This window comes from Thermothelomyces thermophilus, chromosome 1, assembly GCF_000226095.1.
Source record: "Thermothelomyces thermophilus ATCC 42464 chromosome 1, complete sequence".
In the NCBI taxonomy this organism is placed as follows: domain Eukaryota; kingdom Fungi; phylum Ascomycota; class Sordariomycetes; order Sordariales; family Chaetomiaceae; genus Thermothelomyces; species Thermothelomyces thermophilus.
Genome location: NC_016472.1, coordinates 5,420,392 through 5,438,858, shown reverse-complemented (window position 1 = coordinate 5,438,858; position 18,467 = coordinate 5,420,392). Strand labels below are relative to the sequence as shown.

The window sequence follows — 18,467 nt, the reverse complement described above, 5'->3', positions numbered from 1 at the left end:
CTTCAGCCCTCGGATCTCGGGCATACACATCGCCACTGTGGCTCCGGACGGCCGGCCACTTTCTCTATCTCTCTCTCGTCTCACCTAGCATAGAGGTCTGAGAGGGAAGAAAAAACAAATACAAAAACAAAAACAAAAGTTGGGCCTCTTTTTTTTAAGCGTTGCATTTCTGCACTTCATGTTTACACCCGACGACAGACAAAGCGGATTCGTCCGTCCTGCCGGCCGACGGGGAGAGGGGTCCCATCAGTAGCTCCACGGCTCCCTGGCTCTGCGCTGGTGTTGTTATGATGTTGTTGTTTCCCTGCTTTGTTTTTGAAACCCCTGCTGATCAGGACCCGACGGTAGGGACCAGCTGGCTCTTGGCTGCTTTTGCGCTTGCCGCCCATCCGGGGAACTTACACCCGGGGCCGTTCCTGGAGGGTCCTCGTTTGGACTGACTGGTCCTTTGTTTTGCCTGCCCGGGGGGGGGTGGGGGGGTGTGCTCGGGAATCGACGAAGAAGAGCGGAAACAGCACGCTTTCGCAGGTGCGCTATTACTGCCGTGTTTTGATGGCATTGCATTACATATGCAGTGCAGGGCGCAGGGGGCTTGAAGCTCCGTTGCTGTGTAAGTACCATGATGTTGATGGGATGTATCTTGGGTAGTCTGTTGCTGGAGGTCCGTTTCGGACGGGCGAAGGCTTGGGGCAAAACGGAAGGGTTGAAGGCGTATCGCACCATCCACCCCTTTGACTTAGCCCCACGCCGACTCTGAGCAATGTTGGACTGATCTTGTAGAGTGTGATCATCGCTCAGAGAAGGGCACCTAGAGCTCTCTCCCTTGTCTGGCTTACGGCTGGGCCGGAAAGCGTTCCCGGAATCATGGCATTTTCCCCCCTCGCCCCTTGGCCAAGGCGGGCCGGTGGTTGGGCAACAGTGCCGAATTGGGCACCTTTTTTTAGCTGAAACCTGACGACGGTGAGCTAGGTGAGACGGCCTACTACACCTTGGATCATTCTACCACACGCAGATCCTGTGTTGCGAGGCGAAGTCCTTGCGGTGCTGTAGTTGTTTGGTTGATGTATGTGATAGCGGTTTGCCGCTGAATTGAGCGCCTTCGACAGAGGGGAAGACCACCTCATTACCTGGCATCAAGACGATGGACTTTCAATCCGTTAAAGTGACAATAATGTCTCGAAAGCCAGTCCATGAATATTCATCTAACAATCCACTCATTATTTGCAGGATTCGATAGTAGCCAAACAATTAGCTGGTATACTGGGTGGCATCCCAGGATTTTTCACCGCTGATTTCCAGTTGTTGGCAGTGATAATGTGATCGGCTGTTTGGGCTGCTTCATTCGAGTTTAGGTTGGTCTAGATAGAGAATGGGAATCCTTCGGGACATGATTGCCGGCGCTGCGTGATGCGTTCCTCCCTGCTGTTTTCACTCGACCTTGCTGCCAGACTCGACGCACGAAGTAAGGCCTGAGATTCCGCAAGGCCTGTAGGAGAGATCAGAATGTTCTGGATTGTCTCGCATCACTTACATTCTAGTGGTGTCCCATATCTTGTTCCTCGCTCGATCAGGTTGCACGGCATGTTATGTGGTACTGCAGTGCCTCTCTATTGGGAAAGTGTGAGTATGAGCTCTCCCTTAGTATTCTCCCTTGTGAGAGGCAGGCTTCAAAAGGATCAAGAAAATGATGGCACTCTCTATATCGCAAACAAACATGAACAATGTGCCGTGTGTTAGCCAAGATAATTCGGGAAATATCTTTCACTCCAGCTCTCCATCTCGGGCATTGTTAGTGGAAAGAGCGTTGTTCCTTTGATGCCCAGTCGGCAACTGCCAATATATCCAGGATACGAAACCCTTACTGCATGAATACATCACGAGGATAGCCGCGCCCGTGCTTGATGTTTCGAAAGTTTTGACTGACGGCTGATACAAATGCATCCGGGGCTCATCCCCCTTCTCTCTGGAAAGACCTTATCTTGGGATCTCACAGCTGCCCGGCTGACCCAATGAATGCCCAATCACTTTAGGGCTCGCATAACCGATACTTTTCCGGCTCCGGCTGCTCGGGGCGGCTCATTGCGCGCGGAAACGTCGTCATCCACGTGGGGGGGGGGGGGGAAATGCAGGGCACCCGCTTCCACTCAAATTCGATCAAGTCAGATTGCATGGGCGGAGGGCGCCCTGGCTAATAATGACTTCACTAGTGATCTCGACAAAAAGAAATGAACACTTGCATACATGATCTGTTGACCGGATGAATGTATGTGCAACAACACCTGATGCTTGTTCTTGGGGGATGGATGATTGCGGCTGCTCGATATCTTTCTCTCTTACGACGGCAGAATGGCACACGAAACATTAGAAAATATTGGAAAATCTATCCCGGGCTTGAGCTCCGCTCTGCTTTCCATTTGCAGGCAGACGGTCGTGACCAAGGTGAAGCTAAAGGTGTGGTGCTACTCGTGGCTCTGCCCCCGTGAGCAGTGAGTTGTCAAGGCAGCCATGTGCCTCCCCGGATGGGGTATGTATGTATGTGCATATACCTGGCAGTTGCTTGGTAGGTGGGAAGGGTTCTGCGCTTTCCCTCCTGCAGCAGGAAGGAGCCGACGCTCGAGCTATTGGAAAGTTAATGGGCCATCCTTTCCAAGTACCTGCAGCCTCTTTGCGCGGAGGCGCACTTCCTTCCCCATCAAACACCAACCATGCACTCTGCCCAAACCCGGTCCGCTCATGAGGTAGGTAATAAAGGCAATAATGTATCTAACGCAGCTATGAGAGACCAGACTGCCAGTGCCATTGGAAACAGGGTCAGAAAAGACGGGAAATGGTCAGCCGGGGTTGGACCACATACAACTTCCTAAAATGGGTACTTTTGTTGACCCGGTTAATCGACCCCTCAACCGGTACTCCGTACACAGATCAATGACACCTCCCCCCCCCCCTCCTTTTGCCTCAGATTGTAACATTACTTCCCCGCCCTCCCTCCAGTGATGCAACCGTTGTGCCTCCAACCCTAGTGTAGCTGACACACCCAGCACGTCGGGTGCCAACTCATCAGCCCTTCCCTTCCTTGGGAGGCCGAATGGCAGGTCTGCCGGACTATCACGCAGCCAAACCCACCCCCTTTCAATGCACCGTAGTTTCTCGGCACCGGAAGAGTAGGGAAGCCGTCATCATCATACACGCCCCTTGTGACTCAGTGGTATTAACCCTCTACTTCACATTGGACTCAAATTCTCGAATCCCAAGCGTTCAATAGTAAAACACGGAAAGTCGATGCGCGGCTGCTTTCATGAAATAGGAAAAAAATCCAATGTTTTTCGCCCCGGTTCTGTGCTGCTGAGCCTAGCTACATAGATTGTTCGACGGGAAAGAAGAGAAATGAAATTTGTGTCAAAATGAATGTCGCGAGCAGGACAAAGACGCTGTTCCAAGCCTTCCTGCCGGGGTTTCGATTTCCCCTAATCCAGTTCCTCCGTGATATCGAGTACCTGGGTTTTGTTTCGCTGTGTCGAGTCGTTGTAAGATTCACCAGTCGCTCAATTTGTGATGCGTAGCTGGCGAAAGTCGAATGTGTTAAAAATGTTTTGCGGTCGATCCCGGTTCGGGGTGCCTGCGTACAACATCGCCATCTTATGTGTTGGTCGATGTTGCAGCCTGTCCATCCTTCTTCCGAGACGTCCCCAAGAGGGTGGCTCGCTACTGCGTTTGTTTGCAGCAGTTAGAGACCCCCCGAATCGAATCGTCCAAAGGAGTGTGATGGTGGTTGTAAAATGTTGGTCCACAAAGGAAAGGGGTTGTCGTCAGACATGTGGGTGTGTCGCGACTAGTCATCCAAGCCGGGCTCTTCCTCCCTGCGAGGCGACCATAGTCGGCATGACGATGTTGTAAAATATCCCTCTTTCCAAATTCCAATGTCTAGTCTGGTGATGCATGGCCGGTACCATCTGTCTATGTGTCGACGAGAGATTTCTCCGCTCGCGAGCCAGACGAGATCTCCCTGACCAGCGTCTCTCAGCATAGGACAGAGGAGAGAAGAAAAGCCGTGATGCGACGCTGCAAGGCCCATCGCTGTCGTCCGTCCAGAGAGAAAAAAAAAAAAAAACCTTTTGCCTCAAAACACGAGAAAAACAACGCAAATCCTGCAAGTGCCCCCTATTTCGCCGTTACCAACACCTTAACCCGCCGACCTCGCAGCAAGACTTCGCCCAGAACCCATCCGTTTCTCCCATGCCTAGCGCCAAAGAGCAGAGAGATAAAGCGTAAATAGACAACATGATTAGAGTTGAGATGCGCTGCCAAGAAAAAACTGAGGAAAAAAAAAATAAACTTGAAACCAAAAAAAAAAAAAAACCAAAAAAAAACACATCAAAAAGCCAATGCTCGCTTGCTAAAATTTCTGAAATCATCAACCCAAAAAAGCAGAGGAAATAACCAGAGAGAAACCAAACTGAGATAAGAAAAGCGGCGAGCGGCTCCAGGATGCGAGACAGGTGCCGCAAGAAAGCAACAAACTTCCGGTGCGTGAGCTGCCGATGTCTGTGAGGGGTCGCGGGAGCGGATCAAGTGTATGGTGTGCCCAAAACAAGAGTCGACGACGAGGAAGAAAACAGAAAAGGTTCAAAACCAAGCGCTCGAGTGCTGTTGCATGCCTCCTCTCTCATTCATGCTGTTCCATTTCGTGGGGATCATGCTTCGCTCATGGATCATGATCGTGGCAAATGTCCGTCATCAAGGGGTCGTAACATCGTCAAAACAAAAAGATGGGGGTCATTACGCCCGGTTCTCCTCGCCAGCGCTGGTAGCGGCGTTGTTACTCTCCGCAACCATCTTGGCAAAAGTCCGGACGACGTCGCTCGGGATCTGGTCCCAGAGCAGCGACCGAGTGTAGACCTCGGCGGCAGACTGCTTGGTCGAGCTGCGCATGCTGGCCAGAGCCTCGGCAAGATTGCGTCTCCCTTGGCTCGTCGACCTTTCGGCCGGCGGGGCAGCCTGGAGGAAATCTTGCGAGGTCAGGTCATTATACTGCTCAGCCGACAGCGAGAAGATCTGCTCGTTGGTCTGTTGCTCGGTGGGCCGCGTCAGGGCATCTGCCATCTCGCCCAGCGTCGACGGGGCGACGTTGTCGACCATCGGCGTGGCCATGGACAGGGACGGCTGCGATGCCTGGGACCAGGTGGTGCCCGAGGGCTGCGGGGCTGCGCTCCCGAGGCCCGAGGCGACCTGCGACACGCCCGCATCCTTGAGCACGTTCTCCAGGAGGGTCGCGGACGCGGCGCGGACATCCTCGGAGACACGCGGGATGCTGGGCGTCGACGACCGGCTCGAGAGCACAAAAGCGCCAACGAGGAAGAGCATGAAGAGGAGCCCGCCTTGCTGGGCAGGCTTCTCGGAGTCGGCGGTCGTCGGCAGCGACACCTCGGGCTTCTTGGCGGCCGGTACGATCTGCATCTCCTGTTTGACCTCGGAAGTGTTCTGCTCCATGGAGAAGTCGCCGAACATGGGCATGTTGTCCCAGGAGCAGTCCATGTTGATGCCATCCATGTCGCTAAAAGCACCGGAGAATCCCGACGCGGTGTTGGAGGCACGGCCCATGGACTGCACTTCGTTGGTCAGGACGCTGATCTTCTTCCGCAGCTCACCCGTCTCGATGGTGTGCTTGCTGATCAACTCCTCCTGCTTCTTCTCGAGCTCATGGATGTACGACTCGCAGTTTTGCTTCTCCAAGGTGAGCTTCTGCATGTCCCTCTGCATCTTCGCGATGGTCTCCTCCATTTGGGCAATGAGCTCGGTGAACTGCTTCTTCTCGTCCTCGAGCCGCTCTGTGTGCTGCTTCTTGCGCTGTCTCGAGTCCAGGCTGGACGGTTGTCAGTATGTGTGCAAGACCCTCTTCGGCGGAAAGTAAACTTACGCTGCTTGCCTGTTGCGCAGCAGGCGCTTCTGTTGCTTGAGCTCCTTGATCTCCTGCTCGTCCGTCGACTGCGCGATCAACTGGTCAATGTTGCTGAGGTTGCGCTCGGCAGGAATGTCAAAGCGGGCGTTCTTCTTGCGGATCCCATCGCCCCTCCTGAGTTCGTTATGCGACCGGATCAGGGGGCTGGCTGGCCGAGGCCTCTTCATGCCTTGGGTCTTGAGGTCCTGGCCCATCCACGCATCCTTCTGGGGGGAAGTCGGGATCGACTGAGGGGCGGCCTGCCCGAGCTGTTGGAACATGGCGGCCGGGTTGGGAGGGGCAGTGAAGGGAGTCGGAGTCTGCATCGTGGCGGGCCTTTGGAAGGCGGCGAGGTTGGACGAGTCATACTCGACCGGCAGGCCGTCGAAGGCCTGGAGTTGCGGGGTCGCGGAGCCAGAGGTGGTGATGGGCCATGCAGCATGGTTCTGGTACAATGCTTGCTGGCTCTGATCCATGCGCAGGAAGGGGTTGTTGCTGTGCTGATCGAAGAAAGGGTTGTTCGAGGGCACAGACTGCATGTCGACCGGCTGCCACTCCTCCGTCTTCGGTGAGAAGATCGAGGGCGTCACACCGAAAGAGTCCCTCCTGCTCTCTACCATCTGAGGTGACATATCCAAGCCCGAATCAAGTGCGCTGTGGTCAAGAATGTTCTCGTCGAGGATGTTCGCATCCTCCTCTTCGAAGAACTTCTGAGCGTTGGTGGTGTCGACTGTTAACGGCGCCCTGTAGAAGGACGGCATCTGGAATGCTGAGACCATGGTGGGCCACTGTGTGTGTGTATGTATGTGGTTGAATGTGCAGGCGTTTGATAAGGCTGAGATCCCGTGAGGGTGGAAATATGTGCGAGCAGATCCTGTTAAGTGTGTTAGTGGTCGGGCACGGAACGGGCGGTGAGGGCTTTTTCCGGAATGGCCGGGGTAGGATGCAGGCAGGATATGGAGCTCTGGGAACCGTGGGGTTCTGTCAAGCGGCGCAGAAGGTCCTCAAAGCCTCCCGGGGTGCGTACTGTTGGTGTTTGAGAAAAGAAAATCTTGATGCTATAGCTTGTGTTGCTGTGTTTTGTTTTTTTGAGAACGAAGCGCTTCATGCACTCAGTGAATGAGCGTGATGGCGTTCGGTGCGTAGAAGGGTAAAAGTGGGTTGATGAGAGGTAGGTGGAGAAGCACCGGGAGCGGGGAGAGCGGGAGGCAAGGGCAGGGTTTTGAGCGAGAGAGCAACGTGAAGTGTCACTTACACTTTGTGGTGGCAGTCGCACAAGCCGTGGTCAGAATTCTGGAAGGAGGGGTGGTTCGGACCAGAACCCGGAAAATTGTGGGAGCTGATGGTGCGTGGGAGGAACGGGAAGAGAGGGGCTCCGCTGAGAGAGAGGTGAGCTTCTACGACACAACGTGAAGCACCTTGGGGGAAAAGATAGAAGAAAAAGATTTCTTCTTCAGTCAAGCAGGCTCAATGCTGCTTCTGTCGAAGAGTTCGTGTGGAGTGCTGGTGGTTCTCTGAGGTTGGATGACTTGAGAGGGGGGCAGATGGGATGCGGGCTCCTCTTTCTATGTTTTGTACTCCGGCCATGGTCAGGCCGACTCTGCAAGACCCTCACGAAACCAGGAGCGTATCCGAGGCTTACCCAATTGCAGTGAAGCGGGCTCTTGGGTATTGTGGCCGGTGGTATGTACCTCGAGTGGGTGTTACGGAGCATTTGCCCTGCGCGGGAATCACGGATCGTCAAACCATTTTCGGGGAGTGAGGGGGTGAATTGTTGTTAGCTTGGCATGGGGGTGTAATCAGAGACGTCCCGATCTGAGAAAATCAGATTTGACGGAGAAGCGGGGCTCGTGCTGGGATTGGAGGATCGCCGCCAGGAGCGTTTCTACAACGGAGCACAGCGTCTTGCACCGCTTGCTTGCAGTCTCCGTTTCAGAGAGAGACTTCCCGTGACAGAGCCGGTACGCGAACGGGAGCGCGAGCAGGCGTGCGCTCATGTTTGGAAGCTGGCGATCAGGCCACTGTGACCTCCAATAGGAATTATAGTGGTGTTCCCGCGGGCTGTCACGCTGGTCGACTATAGAGCGAGAAGTCCTGGAAAATAGTGAAAACGGCAGCATCCGAGATCAAATCAGTGATCGACCTTCAGGGTGTTTAGCTGCCGTTGTGGAGTAGCCCAACTGCGTGGATGCATCGACGGGGGGGCGTTGCCAAAATGTCGACCGAGGCTTGAACCCTCGTTTTGGAGAGTAACAAGAGTGTTGAGTACCGGCCGGGGAGACAGAAGGGAGGTATTAGGAAGAGAAGGGGGGGGGGGGTTGATGGAAGACGAGCGCAGGACGAGGGATGCTCCTCTGCTGATTGGACCAGCAGGAGAAGCGGTTGTGGATGACCGCCCCGGCGGGCATGTTGGGCAGAAATGGGCCTTGGGGGGCCATCGATACCCAAGGGCGATGAATGAGGGTAGTCTGTTGTGACTCGCGGCTGCTCCCACCCCCCTCCCCTCCCCCCTCCCCCAATCCGGGGGTCTGGGCCGAGCCTTGTGAGCAGAGTCTAGCAGCAGACAAGAATCCCGTGAGAAGGATCCCCGTTTCGGCGTCTGGGCAAACCAGAAGAGAGTCACGGCGCCAACCTAAATTCAGCCACTATCCGAGACGGCGAAGCATCACATTACGCAGCAGTTGCGCTTGAGTGGGGTGATGTAGTGAACGTGCTCTTGAGAGAGCCCGGGATGCTAAGGTAAGTCGTTGCTAGTGCGCTACGGAGTAGGAGTTACAGTCTTTCGCGGCGTTGGACTGAATGGGAGTGACCTCGCCGCGACAGACTATGATAACGACCCGGCGTGGTGGTGTTGAGGGCTGAGCCGGGGAGATAATTACACCTAGATTCGCGGGGTGAGGTAAGTGGTGACCGCCTTCCGCCTGCTGCTAGCGAGTGACGCGGCGCAAGACATACTCTTCTCACAACTGCGTACCTACACTCGTCGTCACCGTCCATTAACGGAAAGCGAGTCCAGTGCACTACGCAGTAATATCTGTACGAAGTACCAGTTCGGAATGTGCAAGAGTACGGAGTAGAAGACAGGGCAATCCCATCCGCTTGTCTGTTTCAGCAGACAGGGCCCTCCATGGGACGGGAGAGCGGGGGAGGCCGGGCCCTTGCGGGTGCGTCCTTGCATCCGCGTACCAATCATTTTTCTTAGTGCTTGGTCTCAAGTTGAAAACGCGAAGTTGCACGTTCTCCACACGCAGAACGGTCACACAACCTGAAACGTCTAAGTCACGTGATAAACTCAGAGCACAGACGAGTAGTTAATCCGTACTACGGAGTAGTAGCTTAGGTAATTACGTAGTGTAACTACCTACAGTTGCCCACTTCCCACTGCCGTGCTTTCAAGCAAACGTTCAAGATGCCTAGGTTTGTCATCCGACCACTATGTGTGCGGTCGTCGAGCTCTTCCTCTTCCTCAACTCCAACAACCGCCACGCCGCAGCGAAGCTTCCGTCAACACCTTGCCGGGTTCCCACCTGCTCCTACAGCCACGACCCCGTATTGCTCAGTTGTGCATTGTTTTGATTTTATCGCGTATTTCCTCTTCTCGAATGCCGCGCTCCCAACGGGCAGGGCTTTAGCCAACGGGCTGACAGCAACAGTAAACGGTCGCCCCCAAAAAAAACACAAATCAACAAGTCAAAAAAATTCGGTGGCTGGTTGCAGCGCGTCAACATTCCAGCAACTCCACTCTCTGTCGCTCTCTTCGCCTATTATTCGTCCTTTCGCGTCAGTCGGCACGTCCACTGGTCGGAGAACGGAGCGCTTGCAGCAGCTAACACAGCGGCTGGCCACTCGGGGCGCCTACCCAGACCCGGTGTGAGCCTGGCCGCAGATTCGAGGCCCGCGCCATGTCGACCTAAACAACGCCTCGTCCTTCCGTCCCTGCCCAAGACTAAGAGTCGGTGTGTTTCTGCTCTCAAACACGAGAGAACGCGTCCTGCCGGATCGGCCCCTGGACACGACGACCTCACTCGTCGCCAAGCCCATGATGACGCTCCACTCTCGTTTCGTCCACTCCCGGCTGTCGGTGATCACCTGGCGACGATTCGCCTGCCCGGCGCTCTTCACAACCAACATCCAATGGTGCAGGCGACAATTCACCTCACCTCACTCGGGATGTGACCCCGAAGAACCATGGATAACCAGCTCCTAAATCAGCAAGCCGGCCGGGTGACTCGGGGGGTCGCCTGGTCAACACTGCCGCCCTAGCCGCCATGATTATTCAACCTGTCTGGCGGCATTCATTCGCGTTACTTTGTTTACGACCCATTTGATAAGGGAGAATGCAGTCTGCAGTCGTTCTTCTCTGATCCAGGGCGAGCAAAGCTAACAGCGAAACATTGCGCATCCGGGCTTCGCAGCAAGGCCGCTCCGAGATTTAGAGTTCGACTTGAAACCAAATCACACTGTTCCGAGGCTGTCACACACCGTACTACAGTTAACGGTTCCGATATCACCGGGCTCCGATTCAGAGTGGCCCCCGCGTGACACCGTGGTTCCGGTGCTCTGGGGAAAACAAAACTCCTGCGCCGATTGACCCGTTGACCCCTCCGGGTTGTCTCGAACTAAGGTGCAATCAAAACCCTTGACGTTGGCGCGTCACCACAAACAGCCGGTCATGGACGACACCTTGTCTGCTTCCACGACTGGCTTATCAGACTCGAGCTGCATGCATGCAATCCCACAGGCTTGACTCCGCAAGCGGTCAAGGCCCAACTTGAGTGGCTCAGGACCTGGGACTTCATCCGATCGATCTCTACTTGGTAGGGATTTGAGGAGGTCGAAGCAACTGTTGGTTTCCTGCCCAACGGAACGGTTCTGCCAATCTAGTGCCTCCAAGAACCCCTTTGCATGCCCACATGCGCGTCGCAGGATGATGGGGAATGCTAGGGCGACGGCCTCGCCAGGGGACGAGGAGAAATAATCCTATTTGCTGCCTATTCTGGGGCAAAGTGTCGTGTTAGATGGCCCGGAAAACGATCCGAGTGCCATTCATCTTCTGACTCATACTCGTCAACGCCCTCGGTCGTCTCAGGGAGAACCGCCCTCCCCGCTGTCTTCGGTTGCACAACTTCACTCACCCCAGGTTGAACGCCGCACGAAGTTTGGGGACGCCCACACCTTACCGTGTTTCGCAGTTACACGGACCTCCTCCACAGTGTAGAAGCCTAGCGGGAATCTATCTTCCTTCTATGGGCCGCCCGTCGAATTCCTTGAATAGGCAGACCACAGTCCTAAAAGCTTACGATATCTCTCACGGAGGAGCTCGCGAGCGGTAAGTTGCAATTTACCCACTGTTGTCTGTGAGCGAGCCTTGATCAGAGTTAGCTGGAATCTTATCATCGGCCGCAGAGCCGTTGGCATCTTCACTCATTCTCGATCCGTCTGAAGCGGAGGACCCTTGAGAAACCTGAAACCAGGAAACGCACGAGGAAGGATCCATTCTACCAAACTGCCTCCCAAGCTCTGCAGTCTTCGTCAGCAGACCGCGATCATGCTCGTGAAGGAGACGTCAAACTTCTCATGCTGAGCCAGTCGTCGCGAATGCTCAGGCGGTGAAGCCGCAAAGAAACGGCATGGCGAATTTGCAGACAATTTTGACCAAGATGGTCTCACAAGCGTGGATTCGGCGCCTCGATCCCGCAAGTCTGGGACGTTGGTCTCGGCGATCTCTGGAGCCTGCGGGAAAAACATGCAGGTTTAACGGGGGTCATGGGACTGCGCGCCAGTCAGTTTTCGTCCTGCTTGGCGGCGAGCTGCACCTTTTCAATGTGCATCATGCAGCGCAGCGCAGCGCAAATGCGGCGCTATGATGGGCGTTTCAAACGCGTGCGGTGCCGACGCGGTGTAAGCGGCGGTGTTTTTTCTCCCGCAATCACCTGCCATGATCGGGTCCGGCTGTCCGTTCTGCAACTTTTTTCTGCCCTCTGTTTGCTCAGGGCGAAATAGAGGCGCCCAGGGACGGGGGCAACGCCATTTCGAAATGGCAGCACTACCAGGGCTGTAGCAGAACCATGTGAGGTGTGCGGAGTTGCCGGGCTTTCGCTCTGCCTCTAACCGATTCTGGACCGTTTGGATGAGTGGTACTCCGTACCTCCGTTTATTATCCGTAGTTAGTTCAGGTGCTCGTCGTCGTGAAGGTCCACTCGTGACCCATGTTGTTGACATTGTGCGCCGCGGACAAGGAGTAACTACAAGTAGCGGTGAAGAAGATCCGGAACTCCAACACCCGACCCGAACACTCGGCGACGTTTCCACCCTCGGGGCCAAGGAATCCCAAGGATCGGTTTTGATACCATGTGGATTTTCCCTCTTGACCATTTTGAGGTTATCTCCCCTTAATACCTTCCTCCACTTCTTTCCATGTCCTGGTCAGTAACCAGGGTGGTCTCTGGTCCGGGTTTGCACAGCCTACCCAGATCGGATCTACACAGTAAGATACTGCTACGCTACCGCTATCCCTATTCTGGATGGACATGGCGTAGGCATAGCGGGTCGTGTTCGATATTGAGACCTCCTTGCCGCGGAAGATTTCGACACGCGAGTGGATGAGTCAGATCATCCAGATCGATGTGATTGTGGAATCCCTTCCTGCCTGAGACGAGCAGAACCAGTGAAACAGTGGGAGCGGGAACGCTGACAATGCCCTAACAGCAAACACTACTAGTACACTACGGATCACAGAGGACTGCCACACATCCAAGTATAAATCGCAGACCTCGGGCCGGATGGATAAAAGCCGGAACGTAGGATCGAAGGCCATATCGGAGGTGAGCGGGTGAACGTTGGAGTGTGGCGGGCAGAGAGGCAGACAGAGGAGATGAAGGATAGATCCGGAACAGACGAGTCTGGACTGACCCCTTCACCGCCCTTCGGCTTCCTGTACTTGCAAACTTTCCACCTCATCCGACTCGAACATGCCCGACCATCCGAGCACACTCAGCTGAAAGCTCAACATAGCTGGGCCTGGGCCCCCCGGTTCCGTCCCGGGCTCCGAGCCAAGAGAGTAGGTTTCCTGGGTGCGGGCACCGAAGCCCGAATGGAGGCTGCTAGACGGAGATCGGAGTGGAGCTGTGGTGTGGGGGGAGGGGGGGGGGGAGCCCCGACGGGGAGGGATTCATAACGGAGCAGGCAGTCCGTGTCGATGGGTTGGAAAGGGGTGAAGCGGGCGGGGTTCCCGAAGTGGACATCCTCGTGGGTTGTGGGGGATCTAGGTCTAGGTGAATTGAACGTCGGACGTCGGCATGCCGTAACCGTAATGAGAAGGGAAGCAAGGGGAGGAGGGGGTGTGTCCAAGGAGACGTCGCTGCCTGCTTGCTGGGCCTTGCAAAAACCATGGCGGTGTTTTGATCATGTGTGCGAGAGAAAGAAAGAACAAACGGCCAAATTGCGCCGAGAGCATACATATCTCCGGATGGGCTGCTGCGCCTTCGACATGATGTTGGCACAGCTGTGCCGTCTCGGTGCCTTGCGCATCTCCTTATTCCGTATCCCTCAGTTGGCGCCTCGGCTCTTGGGACGAAACTGCCGGGCTGGTTCACCGCCTGTTATGCTCGAGAGAATCCGCGAGGCCCAGTTATCCTTTTTTGCAATCTCAATCTCACCTCGACCGGATGATGCCTGCCCGTTTGCATCGAGGATCAGAGATCTCGGCAGGACCGACCCCCCCCCCCCCCCCGGACAGGGAGCGGGCATTGCCGGGGGGACTCGCGGTCCAGAGCGAGGCAATCGTGAATATTTGAGGAGGCTGACAACCTGACAAAATTAGTCTTAAGTGCCGGAGATTTTCGAGCATGCCTGATCAGCGCCATTGTCCCCCCCGGGGGGGGGGGGTGAGAAGGAGAAGGATACACCCGCCGTGTATGAAGAGTTTAGCAACCAACTAAGAGAAAGGGGGGGCGCAGCAGCGATGTCAACATTGGCTGTTAAAAAAACTCGTGAGAAAACAAAGGAGGCGTAGTAGGCAGCGGAAAGATGATCCTGGGGGACGCGTTGAAGGAGGGGGTCCTCTAAAGTTTGTCGGGAAGACGCGATGACTTTGCTCACCGAGGTTTTTTTTTGCTATACGTCGTGGTAAAACTTGAGAAGCTCTTCTCTGCCGCCTCCATAAGAGTCCGGAGGGCGACAACAAACACTACGGCGGCAGTTTGGGGCCACAAGTCGTTGCTAGATGTTAGAATCCTCGAACACTTTTTGAGGTGAGGCTCTGCTTCGTTGAGCGGAATAAGCAACGCAACGCAACGCAGGCGCATGCAGGTAGGAAGCTTAATGCTGTGCTTGGTTCGATGGTAAGGAACGTTCCCAGTTTCTGCCGAAAAGAAAGGGGGCTGCTTATCAGTCATATGAACCCATGACGGAGAGGTACTGTACTCAGGAGGTCAGCGAGCCAAGGCGAAGCAAAAATAGCACATTGAGAAACAGCACTGTCGAACATAGATAACGTATTCTCTAGTTGTGCGACCTGGAAACCACGCGGAGCTTGGTGCGGTTGAGATGATCTTTTGAGGGCGCTCAGGTTTGATTGAATGATAACATGACTATACCCCCAAGTCTACAGAGCCGCTGTGTGACCATCCAGCAGAGAGACTACTCTTTCCACGACCTGTTGATGGTTGTGCTACATCTTCGACTTGGGGAGCAGAAGAGGGCACATCCGAGACCCCTGTGGTACCGTCCACAAAACCGCCCACCAAAGAAAAGTGAGGCGTGAGTGTGGCACTTGCAGAAGACCAACAGCTAGCGTGTGCCACCAGATCTTCATCCGAAAAAGGGGGGGGGCCGCCGCCTAGGCTCGTTCGCTGTGGAAGGGCCAGTGAAATAGTCCCGTGCTTTCAATTGGGGCGGGGGCCGCGTCATCTGGAACACGCACCACAGCAGGCTGTGCGAACCGTCGGAAACGTTCATGGCATGAATGGTCGTAAGCCTTGCCTCTGCCTGATGCTTTCGGGGCTCAAATGGACGCGTCTTGCATGTTCTGCCGGGACGGTGGCCGAATCACCGTGTGAGAACAGCACGTGTCTAAAATGCATGTTTGGGCCCTCGCTCTTCCCACGGCGGAGGAAGAAGGGGGGGGGGGGGGAATGGCGAAGCTGCTGGCGGAAACAAGTCCTAATTCCTATGACGAGCCAAAGTCCCACAAACTAACAAGCAGACTGTCCGACTCCTCGGGAGCATTGGCTTTGCTGAATATCCTCTTGGGAATCATGTACTCGATGACAGGAGGCTTTTTAACCTCCTTGGACATCTCAGCCTCGAGCAGCTGGAGGAGTTCGTCAGCACTGATCTCTGCCGGATATTTCCTTCCGTGTTAGCACTTACACTGCCGTAAGAGTGATCCAGGAAATCCTCCAGGTTGTATGCTTGTTTGGTAAACTGCTCCGAGATGATCTTGGCGATGGTGGCGACGTTGGGGTGGTAGTGAGATTGCAGCTGAACGATCTCCCAGAGACAGCTGTCAATGGCACGAGTCTCCATTGGATCTCTCTCATCGGGAAGGAATGGATCCTCCAGGCCCTCGCGTTCGAGCAACTCCCTCTCCTCCCTGGTCCGAGGCACGCGGTGCATCATGAAGGTTGTCAGAGGATGTTTCTTAAAGAGGTTGTAGAACCATGGTACGATGGCCACGATGGCACTGGGCGGGGCATTGAGAGCCAGGCGGGCTAGACGCTTGATGAAGCTGGCGACTAGCACTGCGGGCAAATGTGACGAGCCGAGGAAGGTCTCGAGCAAGCGGAAGAAGCGCGAGCGATGTTTGGAGTGGAGTATGTCCGCGTCGAGCAAGGAGTATAGCTTGGTGTAGAACTCCGGGTAGTCGAGGTTGCGCTCCTGAATGAGGTAGAAAACACCCGACAGGGCGAGCAGCGATATGGAGCCGCCCGAATTGTAGCAGTCGGTCAAGAAGTCCATGAGCATCTCTGGCTGGGTAAACCAAGGGGCAATGGAGGTCGACATGGCCTCTAGGACCTTCTTTCGTTGCTCCTTGCTCAATCCGAGACGCATAAGTGCTAGCCACGCCTCCTGGGCCTGCTTCTTGTGTTGCGACAGAGAACGCAGAGGGTGCTTCTTCTTCCGGGGCGGCTCGACGTAGAACTTCTCCAGGTCATCGCTGGACCCGGGAACGTCCCCCATGCTGATCAGGAGGTTGAACACGGCATTCCGGATCGATTCGTCAGCGGTGTTTTCCCGTTCTGCCAAGTACGTCCTGCTTTATCGTCAGCATGTCGGTTAGGCCACGAACCGCGGGAGAAAAAAAAAACCTACTTGATGGCCTCGAACGTGTAGAAGCGAATGTCGTGATACTCGTCGACGAACCTCTCGGAGAATTGCGCCAGCAGCGGTTCGACGGGAGACTCGAGCAGAGTAGCTACGATATCCGAGAAGAAAAGGCGGGGAAACACCGCTTCCTCCCGGTCGGTAAGGTGCTGGGCCTCGGCTTTCAGCAGGGCCATGGCCAGCATCAGGGCGTTGGGCGCCAGCTTCTTGCTCCGAAACATGGACAGAAGGACCCCACGGTAGTCGGCCAGACGGGCACGAAGCCAGCTGATGACAGTGACGTCTTTCTCCGACACATCCTTCCTCTTGACCAGATTACCGGCGGCTAACAGCCGGATGAATGTGCGGCATAACGCTTCGGAGGCGGGCAGCGCAGGTTTGGGTTCGTCCTCGTGCTTCTGTGCGAGTTCAACCAGGGTCGCAATGTTGTTGTAGTGCCTTTTCGACTCTTGGATTTCCGTCTCGAGCCTCTCGATTGTGGCCTGGAAATCGTTCTCGTCGTCGCCGTGGCCGTTGCCGTGGCCGCTGCCAGATTTCCTCCTCTTCTTGCTCACGTCCCCGTTCTCCTGGCGCTTCCTCTTGCCCGCCGCCTTGGCTGCCGCGTCATCCACGACGGACGGCATTCTGCTCGATATATATTTATCCACAATGGCTGTGAACAATCGCCCCGTAACGAAGGAATATGATGTGCTGGGCTGGCCCTCAACGGTCTCTTTTGTCCACGGCTTGCGGTTTCGAGCTTTCAGGGTCTCGCCGTATCGCAAAAATTATAGTGGGGCATAGGTTATCTCTGCTGCTGCTCGGTGGACCCTGGCATGGCAAGCAGCCAAGGCCAAGGCCGGAGAGGAGGAAGCATTGGCCCTGTCTCTGTCTCGGGACCTACGGTTAGCAATCATCAGTTGAGGTATCACGTGACCAATCCACGGCAAAGACCCGGGTCTGAGCATTCCGTTAAAACCTCAATTCGTTCGCATTTGGCAGCAGCGAAGCTCCGACAACGTCAGGCCGTCACGCATTCGTTATCCCGCACTTTACAATGGCGTCCCGCTTGGCGAGAAGTGCTGTCGGTGAGTAGATTAGCAGCGTTGCGCGGCCAATTGAGTGCAGACCGAGGGAGCTGACCGAATTGCGCTGCGTGCGATGCGAAGGGGCTGCCCGCCTGCGACCGAGCATTGCTCCGCGCGCTCTTCCTGCCATCTCGTCCCTCGTCACGGCCCGGCACAACTCGAACGTGCCCTCGACCGACCCCAAGACCAAGGCCCAGTCGATCCTCGATGCCCTGCCCGGCAGCAGCCTGCTTTCCAAGACGGCGATCCTCTCGTCGGCTGCCGGCCTGTCCATCTATGCGCTCAGCAACGAGTACTACGTCATGAACGAGGAGACGGTCGTTGCCTTCTGCCTCCTCAGCGTCTGGACCGCGCTCATCAAGTTCGGCGGCCCCGTGTACCGCGAGTGGGCCGAGAGCCAGAACGAGAAGATCAAGAACATCCTCAACGCCGCGCGCGCCGACCACACCCAGGCCGTCAAGTCGCGCATCCAGGACGTCCAGCAGATGTCGAGCGTCGTTGACGTGACCAAGGCCCTGTTCGAGGTGTCCAAGGTGGGCGGCTCGAATCGATGCTTGTAGAATTCCGAACCCTTGCTAATCATATTTTTTCCCTCTTCCGCTAGGAAACCGCCAAGCTCGAGGCCGAAGCCTACGAGCTTGAGCAGCGCACGGCGCTGGCTGCCGAGGCCAAGGCCGTGCTGGACTCGTGGGTGCGCTACGAGAGCCAGGTTAAGCAGCGCCAGCAGAAGGAGCTCGCCCAGGCCGTCATCGCCAAGGTGCAGAAGGAGTTGGAGAACCCCAAGGTGCTGCAGCAGATCCTGCAGCAGAGCGTGGCGGATGTTGAGAGTAGGCTCCGATCTGAACCCCCTTTTTTTTTTCTTTAGCGGGAAAAACACAGCTAACGCGACTCAGGGATCTTCTCTTCCAAGGCTCAATAGACGGCTAGTCAAGACAGCTGCGACGCGAGATTCCCTTTGTACCAGTGTCTATACACACCTCTGTGCCAATAAAACTACCTTAGTCCACACCTTGGCCATGCTGCTGCTCGGTTCTTCTCTCTCTTCTCTTTTCGAAACGTGCAGGCTACCACTTAATTCTCCTTGCCACACAATGGTGGAGGAAGCTAAGGTGGAAGATCGAGACGCAGGGGAATCTTGA

General features: G+C 55.4%; 4 protein-coding genes across 4 annotated transcripts; 1 reads left to right on the top strand and 3 right to left on the bottom strand.

Moving 5' to 3' along the window:
- Positions 1–4,745: 4,745 nt before the first annotated feature.
- MYCTH_2297012 (uncharacterized protein) lies at positions 4,746–6,983 on the bottom strand. The gene is made up of 3 exons (XM_003659632.1): positions 6,963–6,983; positions 5,915–6,809; positions 4,746–5,860 (listed from the first exon to the last, which is right to left on the bottom strand). Exons 2-3 carry the CDS (start codon positions 6,712–6,714, stop codon positions 4,777–4,779), a joined length of 1,884 nt encoding a protein of 627 aa, XP_003659680.1. The 5' UTR covers positions 6,715–6,809; positions 6,963–6,983; the 3' UTR covers positions 4,746–4,776.
- Positions 6,984–13,076: 6,093 nt separating this feature from the next.
- Positions 13,077–13,869, bottom strand: MYCTH_2297010 (uncharacterized protein). The gene has a single exon (XM_003659631.1). The coding sequence runs from the start codon at positions 13,682–13,684 to the stop codon at positions 13,484–13,486; it is 201 nt and encodes a 66-aa protein (XP_003659679.1). The 5' UTR covers positions 13,685–13,869; the 3' UTR covers positions 13,077–13,483.
- A 1,032-nt stretch (positions 13,870–14,901) lies between these two features.
- MYCTH_2297007 (uncharacterized protein) lies at positions 14,902–17,065 on the bottom strand. Its single transcript, XM_003659630.1, has 3 exons — positions 16,250–17,065; positions 15,308–16,190; positions 14,902–15,248 (listed from the first exon to the last, which is right to left on the bottom strand). The coding sequence occupies exons 1-3, from the start codon at positions 16,882–16,884 to the stop codon at positions 15,105–15,107; spliced, it is 1,662 nt and encodes a 553-aa protein (XP_003659678.1). The 5' UTR covers positions 16,885–17,065; the 3' UTR covers positions 14,902–15,104.
- A 105-nt stretch (positions 17,066–17,170) lies between these two features.
- Positions 17,171–18,320, top strand: MYCTH_2297004 (uncharacterized protein). Its single transcript, XM_003659629.1, has 4 exons — positions 17,171–17,328; positions 17,410–17,861; positions 17,933–18,155; positions 18,222–18,320. Exons 1-4 carry the CDS (start codon positions 17,298–17,300, stop codon positions 18,245–18,247), a joined length of 732 nt encoding a protein of 243 aa, XP_003659677.1. The 5' UTR covers positions 17,171–17,297; the 3' UTR covers positions 18,248–18,320.
- Positions 18,321–18,467: the final 147 nt, after the last annotated feature.

What these genes read in the sequence shown, in the direction of transcription:
- MYCTH_2297004 (XM_003659629.1), top strand. Translation starts at nt 17,298, where the DNA reads ATGGCGTCCCGCTTGGCGAGAAGTGCTGTCG. An exon ending in CTTGGCGAGAAGTGCTGTCG is followed by an intron (nt 17,329 to 17,409) that starts GTGAGTAGATTA and finishes TGCGATGCGAAG; the next exon opens with GGGCTGCCCGCCTGCGACCG. An exon ending in GAGCGTGGCGGATGTTGAGA is followed by an intron (nt 18,156 to 18,221) that starts GTAGGCTCCGAT and finishes AACGCGACTCAG; the next exon opens with GGATCTTCTCTTCCAAGGCT.
- MYCTH_2297007 (XM_003659630.1), bottom strand. Translation starts at nt 16,884, where the DNA reads ATGCCGTCCGTCGTGGATGACGCGGCAGCCAAGGCGGCGGGCAAGAGG. An exon ending in TACACGTTCGAGGCCATCAA is followed by an intron (nt 16,191 to 16,249) that starts GTAGGTTTTTTT and finishes ACGATAAAGCAG; the next exon opens with GACGTACTTGGCAGAACGGG. An exon ending in TGGATCACTCTTACGGCAGT is followed by an intron (nt 15,249 to 15,307) that starts GTAAGTGCTAAC and finishes GAACTCCTCCAG; the next exon opens with CTGCTCGAGGCTGAGATGTC.
- MYCTH_2297010 (XM_003659631.1), bottom strand. Translation starts at nt 13,684, where the DNA reads ATGCCCGCTCCCTGTCCGGGGGGGGGGGGGGGGTCGGTCCTGCCGAGA.
- MYCTH_2297012 (XM_003659632.1), bottom strand. Translation starts at nt 6,714, where the DNA reads ATGGTCTCAGCATTCCAGATGCCGTCCTTCTACAGGGCGCCGTTAACA. An exon ending in CTGCGCAACAGGCAAGCAGC is followed by an intron (nt 5,861 to 5,914) that starts GTAAGTTTACTT and finishes ACAACCGTCCAG; the next exon opens with CCTGGACTCGAGACAGCGCA.